We start from the raw sequence: 22,059 nt of genomic DNA on the forward strand, positions 1-22,059 counted from the left end.
TCCTGACGAAAAAGAATGTCACGTGACATCACATCGCCTAATGTCTACCAATATGAGTTTTCTTTTATCATTTATATATTTATGAATGTCAAGACAGGATAAAAGTTCATATTCAGACATTCATTTTGAGCTACAAAATACCTTCGTCGTAGCTAGTCAAGGTAATCTTGATCAGCGGAAAGGAAAGACGAATAGAAAAAGAACACACTATTTACAGTGGTTCACTATTTACAGTGGTTTGCTTTGAAGCAGTGGCATTTGACGAACTAGACATATTGAGGTATTGCCAACACTGTCAGGTGCAATTAAGAGCTAAGCGGCAACATGAATCGATTATAAAGGAATCAACTCTGCAAAAGTTGAAATATTGTCTAGCAGACGGCCAGACGTAGTCTAAACAACACCACTACATATGTCCAAGCACTGTCCAAGTCTTATCACTTGCTTTTAGGTGTAGTTGTTTTGACTACAACTGACCTGCTGCACGACAATGTTTCAACTTTGGCTGAGTTGATTTCTCTGTGGTCGACAGGAATTACTGCAGAACCGATAATTACACCTGACAGTGTTGGCAACTCCTCAATTTAGACAATATGTCTACTTCGCGTAATGCCAATGCTTCAAAGCAAACTTCTGTAAAGCAACTCGATATTAGTTTACGCGTGATGATGTGAATTGAGTTTATTGTCATAAGGAAAAATGCCCTTTAATATTCAAAGTCTGACACTCAATTACGCACTTTAATGAAATATATTTTTGTCACTGATGATCTTAAAGTGACTTTCATAAGAAGTATAATATACGCACGAGCAGACCTGTTTCACATGAATAAAAATTTAAATAAAGTTCTCCCTTGTTCGGTTATTGCCTAAACTTAAGTTACGTCAAACTTTTTGAAATTGCTCATGCTAATATCCTTCAGTATAATAAATAGAAAATCCTATTTGATTCCACACATTTGTTTTCAAAAGAAATGTAATTCCCCTATATTAAATTTGCTCGCAATTGTTGCTTTGTAGTTCAATTTATGCGAAAGTAGTTGCTTAGGAAAAAAGTGCGTATTTCACACCGAGTAAATACCGATATACTGTTGAAGATTGGTGAATGATCGCTATAGTAGGTTCAGTTGTTGTTCGAATCATGGCCAAAGACTATCTGCAGCATATTGTCGCGGTGGATCATATAGAGCAATTGGCTCCGATTTTCCTATCGTTATCGACGGCAGCTATCATTGATGAATCAGTCTGTAATTGTTGGAGTGAGTCGTCGATGAACATATTTCATGTATGTCAAGAACATCAACTCGACGAAGAATTGCATAAACTCGACTATAGTAATGAAGGAAAACCCACAGTAGAGACCAAGAGTTCCACCAATATCACTCAACAGACTTTCCTCCTGTCAGAATGATCCAATAAAATAAAAGTACATAGCCATAAAACTATCAAAACTAACAAACAGACAAATATGAATGCTTCTGGTAATACAACTCCACCTGGTTAAAAACTCGTCGATATTTTTCCTCTCAGAGACTGTAAATGCTTAGTTGATTTATAAACTGAGATACTTTTGATAGACATTGAAGGACCAATTAATCAATCAAGCTTTTTCTGGAGAAGTTCACGAGCAATGGCGATAAGCCAGATAATCTTTTGTTTTGTGATGCCTTACAATGTCATCTTCTATACTTATCTATGCATCGTTTACATATATTTCTATTATTGACTGTAAAGGAACCACGATATTTCAAAAGTAACTAATAAATTGATATCTCCGTAGAGCTAACACAGGGATAGTTTCTATTTTGAATTTCAAATGTTGTTAAATGTTCGGTAATTTGTCTCTCTAGTACGGTAACCAAACTTGCACAGTTATCCCTGACTTTTATTATTGATTTGGCAAGAGAATGGTTCAAAACTTCACTGCTGAAAGTCTGAGCAAAATTTTAAATCTTTTACTTTCACTTTCGAGGCACATATTCCCTGAAAAGCATACATGTGGCCTTTGTTTTCCGGTAGATGAATTTTTGAAATGAATACATAAAAACAGATATGCCAGGAGAGCTTTGTTTGTTTTTCTAGTCTTTGACCACACTTTTTCAAATACTCACTTGTTCTGTCTTCTGAGTACTACGTTTACGGTTAGCTAGGGCACAATTTTCACTTTTTCTGAACAATACCTCTAGCCTTGCGAAATGAGAGACATCTAGTTTCTTAGCTGCATGATGTCATGGGATCATCCTAGTTTTTAACTTTTTTCAGAATCTCGCTGGTATTAGCAATAATGGTAAATTAAAGTGTCAGCTGGAAGGAATTTAGGTCAGATAACGAGATATATAGTTTTCCATGCCTGAGTGGATTTGCTTGTCCTCGCTTTTTTAACAGTTTAGCTCGTTTTCATTGGAAAAATCGATATATTGGATGTCATCTGCAACTTACCGTGACTGCTGGTATTTCTTCAATGTTTTCGTAGTTGAGTTCATCAAAATATACTTCAAGGTTTATTAAGTTTTTGCTAGAGGATGAAAATCAATGGGGTGTTACACTGTCATGTTCTATATTAAACCAATTTAACGATTGTTTACGAGAAGCATTATGTAAAGGTTTGTATTCGTCCATTGTGGAACGGAAGCCGCCTTCGGTCGCCACGTCATCGGAGAGGATCGAAGTTTTTGTTGTGTAAAATCATTAATGTTCATTTGAATTCATGTTCATATTTTTATGTTTGAGACAATTTCACAGGAATTTAGATTCTCTGAATTTGCTCGTAATGACATCTACGGTCATTTAACATTTTTCAGGGAGATTCAATTTAACGGATTTCATCTGTCAGCGTAAACAGTCATATTAAATGTCAGTGAATAATGAATCCATCCACAGTAGTTTGACATCAGCGGTCGCAAGTGAATGGAACAATACGTCGGAGCCGTGGCGGACAAGTTAGTTGAAAGTTGCGCCCCCTTCCCCCTACTGTTGAGTCTACACTTATCGTCTGACTCAGCATAATGTCTCAGTCATTGTTGTCATGAGAATTGTTAGAAAAGTTTCATATTTACCTCACTGACTCAAAGTCGTTCAAATTGCGTGTCTTGTTATTCTTGAAGTGAACCTGTTTAACCAAGTGTTTCTACAGAGAAATATTAAGAACAATACCTAGTTCATACTAAAACGCATACATATGGTCCCTATTTTTCCATAATTTCAGTGGAAATGGTGATCAAACGACGTCTTTAGAAATTTCGGTTGATTTTTCAGCTAAACATGACAAGTCAGATTAATTTGACGTTAATATGTTTTCTATCGTGTTGAACAAAAAACCTCACAATTTAGATGGTTACTCACAAAGTATGTATCGGACGGCCAGAGACCCTGAGAGATAGTGTACTCATACCATTCTTCTCTGAAAAATAATGAAAAAATGCGAAAATGCTTTGAGTTAAGCAAAGGCAAGATTAAAATCATTGTACAGTGAATATTTTATCGACTAAACCTTCTCTTTAGCACTCTTAATTACATATGGCACAATGGGAAAAAAAGAAAATACACAGAAAGCAAATTGCCGCAACGGTAAGAGACTGTACAACTACTTAAAGGCAGTTGGTCTGGAAAAGGGAATCGCTTCGCCGTTGTTCAGTTAAATTTAGCATGAACGTCATATGCAAATATATTGAACTTGTTTATTACTTAAGTTTCATTGGTTACTTACGCACAGGCCTGATTGCAGCCGCAGTCAAGTTTATCTCTGCTCAGAAGATAATACATAAATTGCTTGCAAACATCTACAACAATAATAAACAAGTTGAATGTTAGACATTCACAAACCGTGCTGGATGTCTGTCTGTCTGTAGAGATTCAGTTGTCTATTTGTCTTTCTGTTTATCTTTCTGTTTGTCTCTCTCTCTGTCTATCCGTCTGTCTGACTCGTCTCTACTTTGTGCCAATACCTTGTTCTCGATTGAGCAGCATACACCGCGTTGCATTGACCAACATAGTGTCTACACAGCCGCAGTTCCCAAACATCTTCGCCTGGACGCAGGTTTCTTCACAGATCTAGAGTGTATCATTGAGAAAAAACATACAAAAAAGATTAAATAGAACACTGCATTATGAGAAAACTGTCTTACCAACTGGTTATCCTTGATGTCACATTTAGTTTGAAGATCTTTGTAAAGCACTTGTACACCTCCGTATACAATAGCACAACCCGGAAGGCCATGGTCTAAAACCTTTAAAACGATGCATTCAGCGAAACAAAACAAAAAAGATTTTATCTTATTTAGAATTTCAAGAAAGGGGTCGTGATAATCTTACCATTTGTGAATATTTGTCTCCGTAGATCGATTGGAATTTCTCTTCAGTTCTGCAGTTACCGTATGGGTCCGGTTTTCGCTTTATTCTTTTCTAAAATTGATTAAAGATGTATAGGCGCGTAAATACGTATGAACGTAAAGCCTATATGCACAATGTATGTATGTTTGTGTTTGTATGGCGTACACACTGACTGGCACACCAAGTAGAAGAAAGGAGTGGGTCTGACATGAGTAAAGCTGGTGAAGAATCGTACAATCCTGAGGAAGAAAAACAAGAAACACCGCTTACCTCTCGAATTCCCACTGATGAAATTGTACCGGGTGAGACAGTAAAACCCTCACTTGCAGGGATGGCGGGAAAGCCAGGTGGTTTTATTACAACACGCGCTCCGGAGTACCGTCCAAACAAGCTGATGTATTCATCTTGTTCGGTGTACAATATTAACTTCAGACCTGCAGTATTGAAAAAAAAACACCACATAATCCTGAGGTAATATGCAAGATATGTTTAACATGAAAATTATGAGCGGCCATATCGGTTAAAGGATAAACTATATGAGAGAGAAAGAGAGAGAGAGAGAGAGAGAGAGAGAGAGAGAGAGAGAGAGAGAGAGAGAGAGAGAAAGAGAGAGAGCGGGGAGAGGGAGAGAGAGAAATAGAGACAGAGAGATCAAAATCACTTTTCTATAAACCAAAGACCGTCTATTCCATTCAAATTATTGAAAGTTTGCGACACATGAACATTTACCATAAGTGTATAGAATATATCACGCATGGCTTTCCATGAGGATAATGTAATGGGAGACGCCTTGTTGCATTCCTTTAGAGGTAGCAACAATCAACGTATAAAATCCATTCATCCAATAACGATCGTTCAAGTCCGCAAATAAGAGTGTAAGTGATGGTAGACAAGAATGACATTCACAAAATTAACAATGATTAACAGTTCAATCAGTGATAGTATCCAGAGTGTGTGCCGTAGGGAACATCTTGATTTAAAGAGGTGATAACTGTAATTTTTGATATTTTCTCGTTTAATTTTGTTCGATAACAAATCTTTGTAACGTAGAATGTACCAGGCTTGCTGACAGGATGCATTGTCTTAAATATGTTGTATTATTATAGGGATTTCGACATGATTTGGGATTACGAACAAAAAATGGAGATCATAAACAGACCGAAATTACGGCAAAAACATCAAAACTACAGATAATGGGGTTTTAAACTGTACACTGTGCCGTCCTATGCGACATACATCACATCTCATCTGAGCAATGATTACGGCTATGTTTGTCGTAAAGCGTCATATATTATACTTGATCAATTCTTACTTCAGGTTCGCTTCAGAAAATTGTACTCATCATGAAGAATTAAAAGTACCTTTCCGTTTTTGATCGTCGTAGCCGGGGCAAATCTTTAATATCTGTAATTTTGATATTGTTTTCATTACCTTCTTCGCAGTGTTTCTGCGCTCAAAACTTCCGTTTTGATTCAAGAAGCGTCTGTGTGTTTCGAGAGTGTGCATACTTTCATTTGCTATATTTGCTTATGCCAAGCTAGAGCAACTAGTAAGAACTTAAAATGCTTCCGTGTTTCAGTATATATCGCATTTGTCTCTAAATTTAAATTTCCCCCAAGTTGCAACTTCATTGAAATTGGAATGATCAAAATCGATATTGTGAACAATACCCACCGTAGATTTATTCCGAAAATCATTAAGTATACAAATATGTAATTAGCTGAAATGAAATACTAAATTTCTTTGACTGCTGTCATTTTATCATCATTTTACATAGCAAGTGTAATCGCCTTCAGACAAGCCTTTCAAGCCAAACTGTGAAAGCTCATTAAATATGCAACTTATAAATTAGCCGACGCGAAAATGCATTTATCATCCTTTCACTAATTTTGAAAAATTCATTAAATATACGAATTACCATCAGCCGACATAACAATTATCAAAAGCTTTGCTCAAGCCATTCCAGTTTAATGTGCCTAATTTTGAATGTTCATTAAAAATGCAAATTATCGATTAGTTGACATGAAAATGTAAAGGTGTATTTTGCTAATACAATAATGTTGTATCTATGATGTACATAGCAATTTTCGTCAATTTAGTCAAATCAATCCAGATATATATCCCTAATTATTAAAGTTCGCTATATGTGCAAATCATGCCACCCGTCTATATTTGTCACGGCTGATATATCCTATTGTGATCAACATTTGTAGCAAATCTCGCCAAATTTTGTTCAGCGGTTCCCGATCACAGGATTGGCAGTAATATATTTCCTAGGGAAGTTAGAGTAAAGTAGGTTTTCTGAAAATTAAGAGCGGTAAAATGATGTAGCTTTTTTGGCAAGGCATGGTCGAGAAAAAGTAAAGAAGCATCTTACCATATTCGGATCCTGACTTTGTCGTATAGATGACTGTATCATTGCCTTGCAGGTGATTGAACCCAAAGCAGTTCCCGTACTCATCATCTTGATACGTGAGAAAATCACTTGAAAGCAAACAAGTTAAATCAATAAAGGTTGGATGGAAGTATTATATAATGAAACAGGGTTTAGGTTGAGGGCGTCAACATTCATTCGGACTGTCGAATTCACTGCAAACGAAATTCTTTTCAAGGCGGCGTTGCACAGCACCACCTCACTTTTTTTCAATATTTCTCGATATTCAATATTTATATAGGAAAACAGTGACTTCGAATAGTATTTCAAGAATGAAATGTGAACATCGAGACAATGAGACCCAACGAGAACGGAGTTATATTCTCTAAAATATTGAAAACGGAATACAAAAAGGAAGCCACGAAATCAGGTGATTTGCACATAGATCTTTCCCAACCAAAAACCAAAAAACAAACGCTACCAATATTTCCATCTTTGATTTACAAATTGCTGAAAATATTTTGATTTTTGATCGATAGGATGTTTAATTAAATGTCACTTCCTACTTCTGTTTATGTTTTTACAAGCTTTGGACCAACCTCGCTGCGTTGCCGATAAATTTCACAGTGTGATTGGCTCGCGCAACGGATTATAAAGAAGTGGGTTGCCTGAAAGTACTGATAGAATGTAATAACATTTGGATAAAAGTTTGACGTCAAGTTGTCTATAATATTGAATTTATCAAACATGTAATAAAACTTTATGTCTTGTTCGGAATAGGGTTTATTGCATTTGAGGTAAACACAATGTATGATTCAACCCCCATAAATCTTTGGCTCTGAGATTTTTACATATTGGTTTGTATGAAAACTATAACATGCAGTTAGTTCAGACACAGACAAATAGAAAGACATACTGGCAACGGATATTGTTCAAGGTGTGAAGGCGTTACGTAACCCATCCAAGTACGCCTCGCCTCCGGCAGCTCTCGACTCTCTTTTCCGGAGGGTACCGACCCTGCACCCTTCGGTAGTTTCCGGATTTTCGCCAATTTTTAAGTAAAAATATGTTCGGCAAAGTTCGTTTTGGTGTTGTCCCTTGGTGCTTAGCGGAATTGGCGAGCTGGCAAAAAGGGAAAGTTTTTAGCTTCGGGTAGGTGAGTTTTACCAATTAAAAAATTTCTCTCACATTTTAATGAATATATAATGAGTGTGCTTGAACCAAATTTGAAAGTCTTTTATCGATACTGTCAGATTTTACTCAATGATTTGCGGTCAGTCATATCGTCTTTTACAAGTTCGTCATGGGAGGAAGTGTTTATGAAACTGCTGGCGTGTTATGTTTTGATTGGCGTGAAGCAGTTTTTCTGCCCTGAGAGCACATAAAGTAAGTATGGTTGCTACGCGACAGGCAGTACGATGCCATCTTGTCCTACTTTTCGCAAAATCGCGTGCAATTATTAACCACGAACGAAGTCTTCAAAATGGCTAACACCTGTGAAGCTCATTTTAATATGAAATGGCCATAGTCAATCGAGGCGACCATAAACAAACGGCGTGCCGCGTTGCTAGTATGTCTTTCTATATGTCTGTGGTAAAGACTTGTTTAACATATGGGTTTTAATGTAATATGCAAAATGTGATGTTTTGATTAACTATTCCTGAGCATTAAAAGTTATAAATAGGCTTTGTTGTGCAATTTTTGGATTTGAGAGTCAGGGAGTCGGAAGCTCAGCAGGTAGGCCGTCCACCAACTTTTAAATGAACAATAAACCGCTTGTCATATAACATTTATATATTACAAATTGTGCATTTACCGTGCGCTGCAGCTAGCTTCATCAAAGGTACAATCAAGAATGAAATCCTCTTTTTGATGACCGAGTGTCTTGACTTCGTCTTTAGTAAGTTTCAGAACATTTTCCAGGTCACTGTAATCAGCGGTCTTGCTGTAGGCTATGAAACCATACCAGTCAGGGGGATCTTCCCGACTAACTCTGCCAAACATGTGGTCGTCATAGTACTCTTCCATAAAGTCCTCGAAAAGAGAGTACTCCTCCTTCAGGCTGGGGTAGAATTTTAATATTTCTTCGAAAGTTGGGGTGTGAGAGGCATTTCGACCTGCCGACAGAAAGACTTCATTGATACATGTACTATACACAAAGAACAGAATAATGAGTCAGCACAACGTCAATTAACCGTTCATTTACTACCAATATTCCACACCATACTAACGACAAATGCACCTTCTGGCCTCTAAACGTCAATAAACTCCAGTCGAGAAAAGGAAATGTTACCTTTCTGGCAATTGGTTTCGTCACTTGCATCTTCGCAGTCAACGACTTTATTACAATATTGACTCCAGTGAATCCAAACCCCACTCTTTGTGCACCGGAAATAAGTACCTGTTAGAAAGATATACATTATATAATATATATATATATATATATATATATATATATATATATATATATATATATATATATATATATATATATATATATATATATAATTAAAAGTTTGTCTTTCATCCAAGACATATCGCAAAAATGACGCGGCTTTTTTTATTCTCGATTTTTATTATTCATCAACCAACAAGAATGCGCAAATAAAACATGAAAACATCATTGGAGTGCCCGCAGAGATAAATGCACGGCAGTTTTGCTTCAGTGTATTTGTATAGGAACTGTTCTGTGTTTGAGTTTTAGTGCAGAAATGCACACTTTTGACCGCTTAATATAACAGTGACATATGTGTGTACTGTTCTGCATGGAATGTTAGTGTTAGTTATTTTGTTTACAGATCTTTTTATACAGCACTGTGTTATGCACTATTGTTGTGTATTTTTGCGGGTTTTTCCATTGTATTTCCTCATGAGCACAAAAAAGTTTGACACGGTAGGTCTGAATTGACGCGCGCGAGAATGAGAAACAAACTTTTTATTTTTCTTTGCCTAAATATTAGATCTCCTAAAGGGAAGTAAAGGGCAAAAGGACAGTGCACGTGAAATCAACGTGAACCGATTTGTCAGCTTAGTTGGTAAAGCATCCGACCTGAATTCGAGGGATGATGGTTCAACCCTACATGAGTCATCTTTTCAAGCCTGAAAAATCTGCAGTGCCGAGACAATCAGATGCAGTCGTTTGATGTTTCTCGTTAATTTATACATACGACTGACAGATATATTTACGTTCATGTAAGGTGTAAATAAATGTATATTTATTTATTCGTTTATCTATTTATTGATTCAGAAATCATTAAAAGCGGCATTATAAAAGTTAAAAAATGGCACGACAAAGAGAACAACTTAGGCAAAAAAAAAATCGGCGACAATACAGACAACCCAGATGGGAAGGGGTAACCTAAAATAAACTGAAGAAACTTCTTTAAGAACAATAAGGTACAAGTTAAAGTAAATAAATTATCACATAGGTTCGTTTAACAGCCATTATTATGATTACTTGCACAACTTAGAATATGAGTAATTTTCTCTCTCGGTGTCTGCATTTGTGTGTGTTTGATGTTGCGTTTGCGTCAATAAGATGTGCGTATCATGGCTTTCTTTTATAAAGGGTAGTGAAAAATGAAAATTTTATCGTCAAAGATGGAATTTTAACAACCTGTTGTTAAGTTGAACATAGTGTCGTCTCCACATTCAGCTTCGTCTGATCCATCGGTACAATCTTTGAACTTGTCACATTTTTTTGCTATATTGATTTTGGAGGAATGGTCTGCACAAGTGAAGATCAAACCTACAAGAGATCGCAAGTACGAAGGCCTGTAAACGACTATATTGTGAAATGCCGTTGGAGCCATCATGACAAACGTTGTGTTCATACAGTCGCTTAGATTTTGATATTAATGAACTTTGATTAATTCTTCTCCATAGACGTTGATTTTTAGTCTCATGCATTAAACCCAACCATGTCAGTAATAAATATATTTTATTAATACATTGATAACAGGCTGCCAGCGCCAGACATCAGCGAGCTACTTATTAAATCACAAATAATATTTGTTCGACAGGTTGCACAAGTTCGTAGTTTATATTGTCGTTAAAATAGCTTTCGAAGCGATACATGCGAAAATATATCGTCTCTTTATTCATTGAAACTCAAAATACCCCGTGTACATTTTCTCATCCACGGATCATTCTTTTAGTACAGAACGTCTGAGTGTTACAGAAGGTAATTATCCAGTCACGTTCAACTCAATGCATACTGAACTTCGAACACAGCAAGTGACGAAAACAATTCTTGGCAATAACCTTACTGTCTGGAATTTTAACGATATCGTAAAAGAGAGGTTGTGGGTACACAATATCTTTGAGACAATGTGTTGGACAGATGTTTAGGAACCATGAAACATTAGTTTATAAAGTACTAACATTTTAGTTAAACATGTCACATTTTCACTTTTAATCAGTATAATAAACGATCATACGATTAATTAATTGATTGGTTGATTGGTTAATCTACACTTTTGAGACCTATTTCCGTGTCAACGTGATTAGCAAAGTTTGCAAACATTGCCACAAAATATCATCATATCGATTTTCTGCGATCGATAGATCAACCTACTGGATTTTCTGGTTGTAACTTTCTCTTACTTTCTTACCTTCACAGGTGCTTTCATCTTCATCTGATCCGTCTGAACAGTCAGAGTAGCCATCACACTTGTATGATAGGGGGATGGTATTGCCGTTTCCACAAACAAACAAGTCTGGACAGAAACGTATGAAGATAAATGTGATACGAAAACAAAACAAAGGCACAGAAATCAGACGAGAAAACGTTGAACTCTTGCCTGTGTCAAAGTCACAGAAAGACGTTTCATTAATGTCGAATCGTCATTCAAATCATTCCTTTGCTTTCCAAATATCAATAATCTGTATTTTCTGCAGGTACCAGTATTCATACTCTACACGCGGATAAAAATTAACAGGGAAGCTAAATGAATTTTGTCTCTGAATAACTTGCTGACGAATATGCACACTTTGGCGCTGAAGCCGACAGGAAAGCGCTAGGTGGATGGACACTTACTTGTGTTGTTGACGGCAGCGGTAGAATTATCACTACAAATGGACGGATGTTCGTCTTTTCCGTCGTTGCAATTGGGTGTTCCATCGCAGATGTGGGCATTTTTAATGCAGTCTAGACCACTAATACCACAATCAAACTCCCCCACGGCACAAGCTGATGTAAAAGAGACACCAAATGCATATTTAATGTACAGAATTAGTTGCGTCGTGCGGTAAAATGTTATTCTCGTAAATGAAATGCTAATGTCCCTGCTGCAGAGAACTTTATCTTAGCGAGGAAGTACTGAGTACAGACTACAAGATATAGTACTGTACAAATGCACAAACAAACAGCACCAACGATTTTGGCCATGCTTGAAACTGAAGGTTCACGAAACAGCTCATTTGAGGTTGAAGTAGTTGTGCAAATTAAAGCATTTATTCAATTAGCAGCTATACCAATAAATAATCGATAATGCGAATTTAGAAAATGATATCAGCAGTGGTGTCACAAGAACGAAAATCCGCCAATACTAGAATAAATTTCGCACTTTTCAAAATGAAATCTCGTTATTGTATCACCCCAATATTTAATAATAAATGAAAAATATGGGCCAACATTAAAATGTGAAATACCCCTTCTACTGAACTTTTGGAAATATGTCGTCAAATGATACTCAGTAACAAACACATTTTGGAGATGACATTGTATTCAGTATCAAAATTGACCTAAACTTATTGCGCAATTTGGTTCTGATAAATTTATTGGGGAAATATGTAATACCGACAAATTATATTTAATCAACTCAATATGTTATAAAACTTCACCCAATTGCAACATAAACTCAATATGCAATAACACTTAACCAAATACGTAATGCAATCTCCACACACACAAGACATAAAAGTACACACACACACACACTGCATGTATTTGGTTAACCCAATATGTAACAAATTCACCATAGAGTGTGCATTGAAGGTGTATTACATATTGTGTTAACCCAATATGTAATAAATTTACCATAGAGTACGCATGGAAAGTTTATACGTAATAGCTTAACCCAATACATAAGAAAAATTTATGAGCATTATCAATACAGAGTTTAATAATAGAATGTTTACCCAAATACTGTGTATTGTCACTTATTTTCGAGGGAATACCAAAAATAGATATATTTATCCCTTCTATCCTATATAATATGCTTTTCAAAACCAATTGCAAGTATTCTCATTCAATCAAAGTTGGTCATTTCAGCCTCTCACAATTTTATTATATTTTTGCAGTTGTTCTTATTATTATTTACGTCTGATCACATTTATGTCTTGAAAAAATCGCATGCTTATTCGTGCATTAAATTGTGATATTATGCAACATATTAATGTATTGGTAGTTGCTTTAATGTTTACACCAATTTTGTCTTGGTTTTTATAAATGTTGCTGACCATGAAAATTCGACATGAAAGCAGACAAGTAAATGATGTGACCCTTTGCTGGCGTGGTCTGATCGTTGTGCGACCAGGAACTTGCACTATTGTTGATAATTTCTCAGCAGAGCTAGTTCAGATAAGTGAACTGCTTATGATCTCTGCCAGTTGGATTTGTATACTTGTATTTGCATTATTCATCGGTAAATAAACAGAGCAAAATGTAAAAATACACGGAAACTGTTTAAAGCCCTCGAAAATCACCAGAGTTGCTTACGCAAATAGAAACACAGTCACGATTTTCTGATTAACTACAGAATAAAAAGTCACGCCCATCAAAAAAACACATACAAAATGTATGAATTGCCTCTTGCAACTAACATTATTTCTGCAGACAAAGAACACTACATATAGTTGTTTATTGAACTATCTGATCAACATAAACAGAGAAATTCAGCTTGTAATCATAACTTTACCGTTTACACTTGTTACAGAATTTCTGTAATGAATTATTATGATATATTTTACTATAAGTATTATTATAATAGCTATAACAGCTAAACCATGAAAAGAAATGTGTGTCGGCGGATATTTGCCACTGTATAACAAAATAAGGACACAACGTTACTTATATTGAAATGTAAATACTTCCTGAGGGTGCACCTATGTTTAGTGTGTTTGTAAGTTTACTGACTTGAATATATATCGGTTTCTTCAGTTTCATCAAAAAGCTTCACGTGTTGTTGGCCACCATGCAATCTAAGATTCGTCAAAATTTCATGAAAATTATTAAAAGACAAACGACATCTTTAAAGATAACTTACAAAACACATAATAGAATGATTCATAGCACAATGTCTCGTCAGAACCAGTCCTACAGTCTTCATGGCCATCACATCTAAAGTAATTGCGTATACATGTCCTGGCATCACATTGATACTCACGGCTTGTACATACTTTGGCTGCGGACGCAGAAGAGATATATATATATATATATATATATATATATATATATATATATATATATATATATATATATATATATTATAAATTAGCTATACACTATTAATTAACTACACGTTCCACGCCTAGCAATAAAGAGATAGATAGATAGATAGATAGATAGATAGATAGATAGATAGATAGATAGATAGATAGATAGATAGATAGATAGGTAGGCAGGTAGCTAGGTAGCTAGGTAGCTAGGTAGCTAGGTATTTGGATGAATGACGGACGAACGGATGGCCAGTTTTTGTCAAAGATAAAAATAAATAGATAATCGGTCAGATAGACATATAGACGGATTGATAAAGGGATGGATGTATTAATTGTTTACGGATGGATAGGAGAAAAACACTTAAGTCAAATAGAATAATTACATGGAGCTTCATCTCCGCAATTCTCTTCATCTGTCCTGTCAGTGCAATCATTGTCTCCATCACATTTCCACTTTGGATCGATGCATTTTCTATCGTTATCGCATTTTTCATAGTCTTCAGGACAGTAATTGCCAAAGCCTACACCTGTAAATATCACACGCCATTACGGTGTCATTTTCATAGAGGTATTATCCAGCATCTGTGTCCTTCCCAGGTGTAACATCGAGAGATTCCCAACATTAACCTATTACATCAGGCGGACAGTACCCCAATTTAGATATTGCTCGTCGCGGTGCACAAGTTGTTCTTATTTTTTTCAAAAGTGGAACTCTCATTAGATCATTTCTTTCTACGCCTGATGGCCTCTATCTCCGTGTGTTTGCGAGACACTACTTCTTTTTGTCACATTTTGTTAAATTTCCATTGTCTTTACTACATTGTTGTTAATGCAATATCTTTAACTAATGAATCAACAATACAATTTTTGATTTATATTTATAAGCTTACAATAGAAAATAGATAAGAAATGTAAAACAGTTTACAGGTTCATAAGTCAGAAATGTGATTGGGAGCTAGAAATAAGTTATGTTAATGTGGCTTCTGCAAGGACAATAGCTAAGTCTCGAAAACAAAAGAAAACAATGTATTGGGGCAAAACTAACACGTGGAAATCAGGATCTGTTGATAATGAAAGATTTGAGAGCATGCCTGAACTGTGTTCAATGTGAAATGTTTCTGATGAAAAGTGGAAGCCTATTCCAAAATTTAGCGCCGTGATAACTGAAAGAGAATTGACTGAGGTGAAGATTGCATTTCAGTAATTGAAAGGACGGGGTAGAAACTGATCTTGTGGTATATTTATGAGTATGAAAGGAAAATTAGTCATTGGCGCTATAGGTATGCAATAGATTACTTGACAAAAGGTCACGAATGAAAATCCCAATCTGATATTCAAACTCATTATAGATGTTCAAAATACTCAATTCTGTTAAAAATATGTCCAATAGGAGTAGTGAGTGACTTGAAGGTAACAATTCTTGTCTCTTCAATTGTGACAAGGACAGGTTTGATATTTGGTATACTTAATGCATTCATTAAAACAATGAGGCGAAAACAAGCAAACTGAATTCAACGTGGTTTGTGGAGAATGAGAGGCGGCACTGATCCTTATGTACAGAATCCATAAGGTATGAAATGACAGCTTTACTCACAACTGATTTCATCGCTACCATCGGGGCAGTCGGAGACGCCATCGCACAACTTGTCGTTCGATATGCATCGGCCACTAGTTGAACAGCTGAACTCTGTCTTAGATTTACACACTGATATAAAAATGCAAGTACAAAGAAAGGAAAATCGCGTGACAAATCATATCACAGCTGTTTCAAATCGTGAACCAATCAGCGCACATGTTTGACAGGTAGGGGAAGCAAATCGCGGCTTTTGTGACAGCCGCTGTTACAGCGCCCGCTCGTTGTCGAAAATTTACAAAAGAATGTTTTATTCACAGATTTAACAATGGAAGGCATCAAACTGATAACTTGAGCAGAAATCATCACTTCTCCGATCTCAGATATATACTCATACCAAACGTACCGCATCTATCTTCATCCTCTCCGCCATAACAGTCTAAAACTCGATCGCACATATGTCGTCGATCAATGCACACGCCATCGTCACCTCCGGTGTTACATTTGAATTGGTTTACGCCGCAGTCACCTTGCAACGAGATAGGAGGAAATAATCAAAATTGGGGTGACGATTTACGACGAAAATGAATTCTCGTCAGAGGTTAAATTCATACACTTGCTGAAATTACCATTTGACTCAACACACATACTGACTGCAGTGAAAATTTTAATACTTGGCATTTCTACGGGCCTCTGAATTTATCAAACACGACAATAATATGAAAAATATATGGCACATTAATAATACCATCATTCTAACAACACGAATGGCAATAAAAATTATATTCTCTAAGTCCCTACCTTTTAGTGACAACGCACACACAACGCGCAATTGTATGAACGTTACACATTGGAAGCAGGAAATGGTTTCGAAAATTTACTCCAAGAGATTACCACAAAAGCGAACTGCCTACCATAGTTGCAACCAACTTCATCACTTTTGTCTCTACAGTTATCATAGCCGTCACATTTCAGGTAACTCTTGATACAACCTGAGTTGTTACAACGGAAATCTCCATCCAGACACTCAGAAGCTGCAGAGGAAAATTTCAGATACCTTGTGTTTTACGGACAGATATATTGCCACCGACAGGCCAAGCTCTTCTAGCCATTGCATATAATCGATGTTAACTGAAGGTTGAAGACTGAGCAAAATAAGGTAGCATGAGCCTCGAAATTAGAAGTCTTTAACTTTTGCGTAAACTTTCCGCATGGAAACTTTAAACCATTCCATTTCAAAGTAATTCTTATTTTTCCTTCATAATTTTCATGCCTGTAATTTTTCTTTCATGCCTGTTATTTTTTTCATGCCTGCAATTTTTTTCAGACCCGTAATGTTTGTGACATTTGAACCAACAACTATGGATCACTGTCGGCCTGTTCCAAATCCTGTTTTCGCCCCAAATTTGGCATTCTTGAGCCCAAGAAGTATCCCTATCTACACGCGCTACCCAGCTGCCCTCAAAATCCAGAGTATTTTATTCACTTCATGACTGAAATCGCGAATTTGCTGGAAAATGGGTAATGACGACAGGACCTCTGGCTGCTGTCACCCATTTCAAGAAAATTACTCAACAAAATTCATGATATTTACTATGTTTAAGGTAGCCTAAAGTGTAATTTTTTACAAAAAGAGGAAGTCTCACCGTAGTATGGTCTAACGATTTCCGTATCAACTGCAACGAGGTCAGTGTACTTGGAATTTTCAACCGCTGACTTTCTCAGCTTGTTAGTGTTACATATGGACACAGCTGGAAAAGGGAGAGATTTCGCCGTGACAACTTCAATCTAAGGAGAAAGGTTAAAAGATGTCACGGTCAGTTAAGAGATAGACGTGATGTAACATGGCTTGACCTTCCAACTTTGCCCTGATGAAAATACAATGTTGCTCATACAAAAACAAAGACAAGGCTCAACCAAACCGTTCTCTTCAAAGTCAAGAATAAAACTTGGAGTAGATTTGCAAGCTTTAGTACCACAGAAACAATCGACGTGAAATTCAAAATGGTCGCAATCAACCTTTATGGAAGCAAATATAACTTCGATTTAACTTCAAATTGAGCCCATACAAGTTTGAATCAGTAAAGTATTTTGGAAGGAAAGAAAACCTGTTCGCAATTGCCTTCCCGTTACGTTTCTAAAACTGCCATCTCAGTGACCGCCAGTCCTCTCGACATCACAAAAATCCCTACTGTCCATTCTCTGCTTCACTTTTTGCCCTTAAAGTTGACAAACAAGAAAATTCTACTCCCTGCCGGGAGAATGAACAATGTGCAAGTCTATCCCCTCTCTGTCTGCTGCGGAACAAATGCCCCACTCTCGCCATGAAACCACTCGAGTGAACGCATTTTTGCGTGGAATATTTTGCTGCTCCTGATTCTCCTACGAGAATTTCTTCATGTGTGCAAGAAACTTCCAGTTTTCTGAGAAAGTCACAAGTTTAGAAAAGCGCCTTCTTTAGCAGCTCTATATCCAATATCTCAAATTCTGGTGTTGAACAGAATTTGCTCTGCCACTGTAATTTCATTTATGAAAGCACACATTTTACTATCCTGTGTATGCTATATTACGTGTAAGGTATATGTGATATGATGTGATATGACATGAAAATGTATTGCCCTGATAACATTACAAATAATTATCATTAACTTTATCACCGTTATGCCTTATGTAATCAAAATTCAAATGCAAACTAAATAAGAATAGACTCCCAATACTAAACATTGTTGCCCTTTGCAGGTTCGGTAAAGGAGAGGTTAAAAGGTTCCTGAGCCTAACCATTCTCAAAGTGGTGTCGCCTCAGTTCAAGACCTATACCAGTGTGTTGTTTCCATGAGTTCGGGATTCATCCCTACCCTGGCTTTTGAATGCCCTTGGAGCTTCAAAACTCCTTACCACAGACAAGGAGTTCATTGTCTGTGGTGAGACGACGCCCTGAGGTCACCGGATGCGCTTGGGAAGTCCTTTACACTTACATCTAAAATTGACCTATTGGACACTTTCCATGAATCTTTTAGCGGCGAGTCCTAAAACGGTAGACGAATCTCCTGGAGCCTATGTATCTATGATGTAAGAGTATCTTTTGCACTGAGGGAAAAACAATTTGTTAGGGACGGATGTTTTCCATCAAAATGAAATCTAAATGCTTTACTGTAAAATAAATGTGTGTATATTAGGTGTATTTTATCAGATTTATTAACTGAAGAATATTTATTTATATAGAAGTATTAATTTGATATGGTAATCAAGTATGTATGTATGTCTGTATGTCTGTATGTATGTATGTATGTATGTATGTATGTATGTATGTATGTATGTATGTATGTATGTATGTATGTATGTATGTGCTTTGCTTACCCTTGTATTGACATCTCTTGCGGCATATTGTTTGATTAGTTTGGAACTCTGCCATATAGACACTCCCATGGCTGTCATGAAAATCAGCGTCCAAAACAACGTCAACAGGACATGTCGACTCTCAAAGATCTTCGGTAGCCCATGCGCCGTGGTGCTGGCCGCGAAGTCTTTCGCGAGCATTTTGTGCGTCATAACGTCCTTTTTAGCAACATCATCGTCAGGGCTGAATGGCTGTATCATCGTCATTTGACGAGGAGGTTTGGCGCCCGATGAATGTTGTCGTAGTTCCGACATGTTCGGGCGATCATGTGGCTGATTACCACACTCTATAATTGTGAATGACAAGGACAAGTTTCATAGCTGTTTTAGAAGCCTTTTGACTATCAACGCAAAACTTGAGACAGGAGGAGGAAGTGAGGGAGTGAGAGAGGAGGAAGAGAAGAAGACTTCCTCGTTGACATCAAAGGAAATTTACATGTAGATCTAATCATAATGTTTAAGGAGATGCTGCTTGGAGTTAAATAATTTTCAGAAATGAGCATCATTTGAGTGATAACCTCACAAGCGTTGCTGTATGGTTTTCTTATGAAAACGAACACATGCGCGCGCGAACATACATAAGCACGTAATAATACCCTCTCATTTCTTGTATAGTCATATCGAAAATTAGTCCTATAGAGCTACATTTCCTGGCCCTCAAAATCCAACACATATTACTCATTCGTAAGTTTGACAGCTTTTATAATGAAATAAATATAGCCGACTCTCAAAAAACACAATCGTGCTAGGATTAATTGACAACGTTGCGTTTTACTGCATTTTATATTTCTTTACGCTTTGCAATATTAAACCGTTGCTTGTTAGATGTGTCAATTAGCCAAAGAAGCATTTCGATAATTTGGCATCGTTGGCTGAAAATTGTAGATTTCCCACGTGGGTTCTGCAATAGTGAGCGTACACTGGGAGTATTCACGCTCGTCCAAGAGCAACAGCCTTCACCCCAGGTTGTCACTCTAGTTCTTGTCACATTGGCTATTTAAATGGTATCTGTCCATTGTTTTCCGTGGAAAGTTCTATCAAGTTAAGCTGTCTGTTTTAGGATAACAGTGTGATCAACAACCTCCCCCTTTTAAGGTAATTACTGCTTAATAAATACATGTACATCTAGAAACTCTCTCCTAAACATGAAGTCCCAAACTGTTGCTTATATTTTGAATTCATCAAACGATCCTCACAGCAAGAAGTACGACGATATATATCGTATATATGAAAAATATGACATCATTGTAAAGAAATAGTTTCCGTGGATTTAAATTTCCAGAGACAAATTAGAAAGAGAGATGAGAGTTAGATTCACTTTACATCCAAACTTAAGACAATGCATGGAGATGCTCGACAAATAAAGCTAAAGGACTGTAGTGGTTATAATATCATCATCGCGTAGACAATTTAACTATATTCAAAATAGTGCGAGTATTGTATTTTGTCAAATACAGACCTGTGCTTTCTAATGAATTGAAAGTTTAACGAGAAAGTTATCATTTCAAGCAAAAAGATAAGTAATTCTTAAGGTTAAATTGATATCTTGATATATCACGACGTGGTATCTAGACATGTTCCATTGCGGCGTTGGAAATACCCACTCCTCCTTACAGAATGCAGGAGACATTACATTAATTTGCTGTATACTATCTAAATTCAGATTCAAAGGAAGATAGTATTAATCATTCTTCAGTATAAGCCTTTTTTCCTTCGCCAAATTCATATCACGAATGGAAAGGATGAAATATGAACAAAATTTGCTGGGTGTAGTCATTGATATAATGACAACTGTGGTTACCAGTAAAATAAACAAGATCTAGTGAAATTGCAATAAAATACACTAATGGCAGAGAATAAGATAAAAGTGTCGACGAAGACTCAGAACACACCAAACAGGCATAAAACAAATACAGATGATGATAGCTGCCCAGAAATTGATAAGTAGCAAACGTTGTACCTCTCAAAACTCTTTTGCTCTTGAATCGGACCTTCAGCCTCAGCAGACGCCCAACCAAGGCTGAAACTTCTTGCCCAGGCCGATCTATGAGAGGGTTATGAATTTGTCGGCGGCATACACAAAATGCCGTAGACAAGAAACGGCGAACTTAATTACACAAACTCTGTTGCGTTAAGTATTGTTACCATAACAACTGTCATGCTTAACGACAGCCAACTTATTACCTAATTATGACCTACTAATTACTAATGTGCTAGATTAAAGCTTAAGGCAAAATCATATACTCTTGGTCTGAAATATGAAAAGAGAAGGTGGGGAAAACAATGAAGATGATAATACATGTCCTTGCTGTGGAAAAGAAGATGAGACATTGGAACATTGTCTTTTCTAATGTGATCAGGTAACAACAGGAAGACAAAAAAATAATGACTGATACTAAATATATGCTGTTGAATGATAGCGAATCGAACTAACTCAAGGATTTCAGAGAAAGAAAGCATTGATATGCTTTTTCCTGGGTGATTTTACAAAGAATTACAAGAATGATCTGTACAAAGAAATTGACTTTTTTAGCCGTTTCTTAACAGATATAGACGACAGTAGGAAGAAATTTTTAACTTAACTAACATTAATTTTCCTTTTCAGCTTTAGTCTCTATCAATATGGTTAGGTTGTATGTAAATTACAGCAAATACGACCAGAATGTCTAACCTTGAAAGATTGTAATTGTGTAATACGCCAGGATAAAATGAAATCATACTTGTTATTTAGAATGCGAAAGCCGTTTGTACAGAGGATTGTTAAATATGCTCTTGTACCTTCAATCTAAAAGTCCACATTTCCGCAGTAGGATATTACATAGCATATAATGTATCGCGAGTGAATCATTGGTTGCCATGGAGTATAAAAACACATTCGCGCTATGGTTAACTTAATTCAGGAGAGACAAAAAGTCGAAAATTTAATTTCTTTTAGTGTTTCAAATGTC

At 36.5% G+C, this 22,059-nt stretch overlaps 2 protein-coding genes and 1 long non-coding RNA gene across 3 annotated transcripts; all 3 read right to left on the reverse strand.

Moving 5' to 3' along the window:
• Nucleotides 1-1,226: 1,226 nt before the first annotated feature.
• On the reverse strand, nt 1,227-3,783 carry LOC139148766 (acid-sensing ion channel 5-like). The gene is made up of 5 exons (XM_070720223.1): nt 3,706-3,783; nt 3,342-3,399; nt 3,056-3,126; nt 2,439-2,514; nt 1,227-1,398 (listed from the first exon to the last, which is right to left on the reverse strand). The coding sequence occupies exons 1-5, from the start codon at nt 3,759-3,761 to the stop codon at nt 1,240-1,242; spliced, it is 420 nt and encodes a 139-aa protein (XP_070576324.1). The 5' UTR covers nt 3,762-3,783; the 3' UTR covers nt 1,227-1,239.
• Nucleotides 3,784-3,926: 143 nt separating this feature from the next.
• LOC139148589 (amiloride-sensitive sodium channel subunit alpha-like) lies at nt 3,927-11,371 on the reverse strand. Its single transcript, XM_070720073.1, has 8 exons — nt 11,316-11,371; nt 10,319-10,450; nt 8,996-9,103; nt 8,519-8,819; nt 6,706-6,812; nt 4,599-4,762; nt 4,311-4,400; nt 3,927-4,049 (listed from the first exon to the last, which is right to left on the reverse strand). Exons 2-8 carry the CDS (start codon nt 10,335-10,337, stop codon nt 3,927-3,929), a joined length of 912 nt encoding a protein of 303 aa, XP_070576174.1. The 5' UTR covers nt 10,338-10,450; nt 11,316-11,371.
• Nucleotides 11,372-11,758: 387 nt separating this feature from the next.
• On the reverse strand, nt 11,759-15,834 carry LOC139148767 (uncharacterized). Its single transcript, XR_011556003.1, has 4 exons — nt 15,737-15,834; nt 14,526-14,669; nt 13,971-14,108; nt 11,759-11,893 (listed from the first exon to the last, which is right to left on the reverse strand). It is a non-coding gene; the product is annotated as an uncharacterized lncRNA (long non-coding RNA).
• Between the last annotated feature and the right edge of the window lie 6,225 nt (nt 15,835-22,059).

The sequence above is a fragment of the Ptychodera flava genome, chromosome 13, assembly GCF_041260155.1.
Source record: "Ptychodera flava strain L36383 chromosome 13, AS_Pfla_20210202, whole genome shotgun sequence".
Classification (NCBI taxonomy): Eukaryota; Metazoa; Hemichordata; class Enteropneusta; family Ptychoderidae; genus Ptychodera; species Ptychodera flava.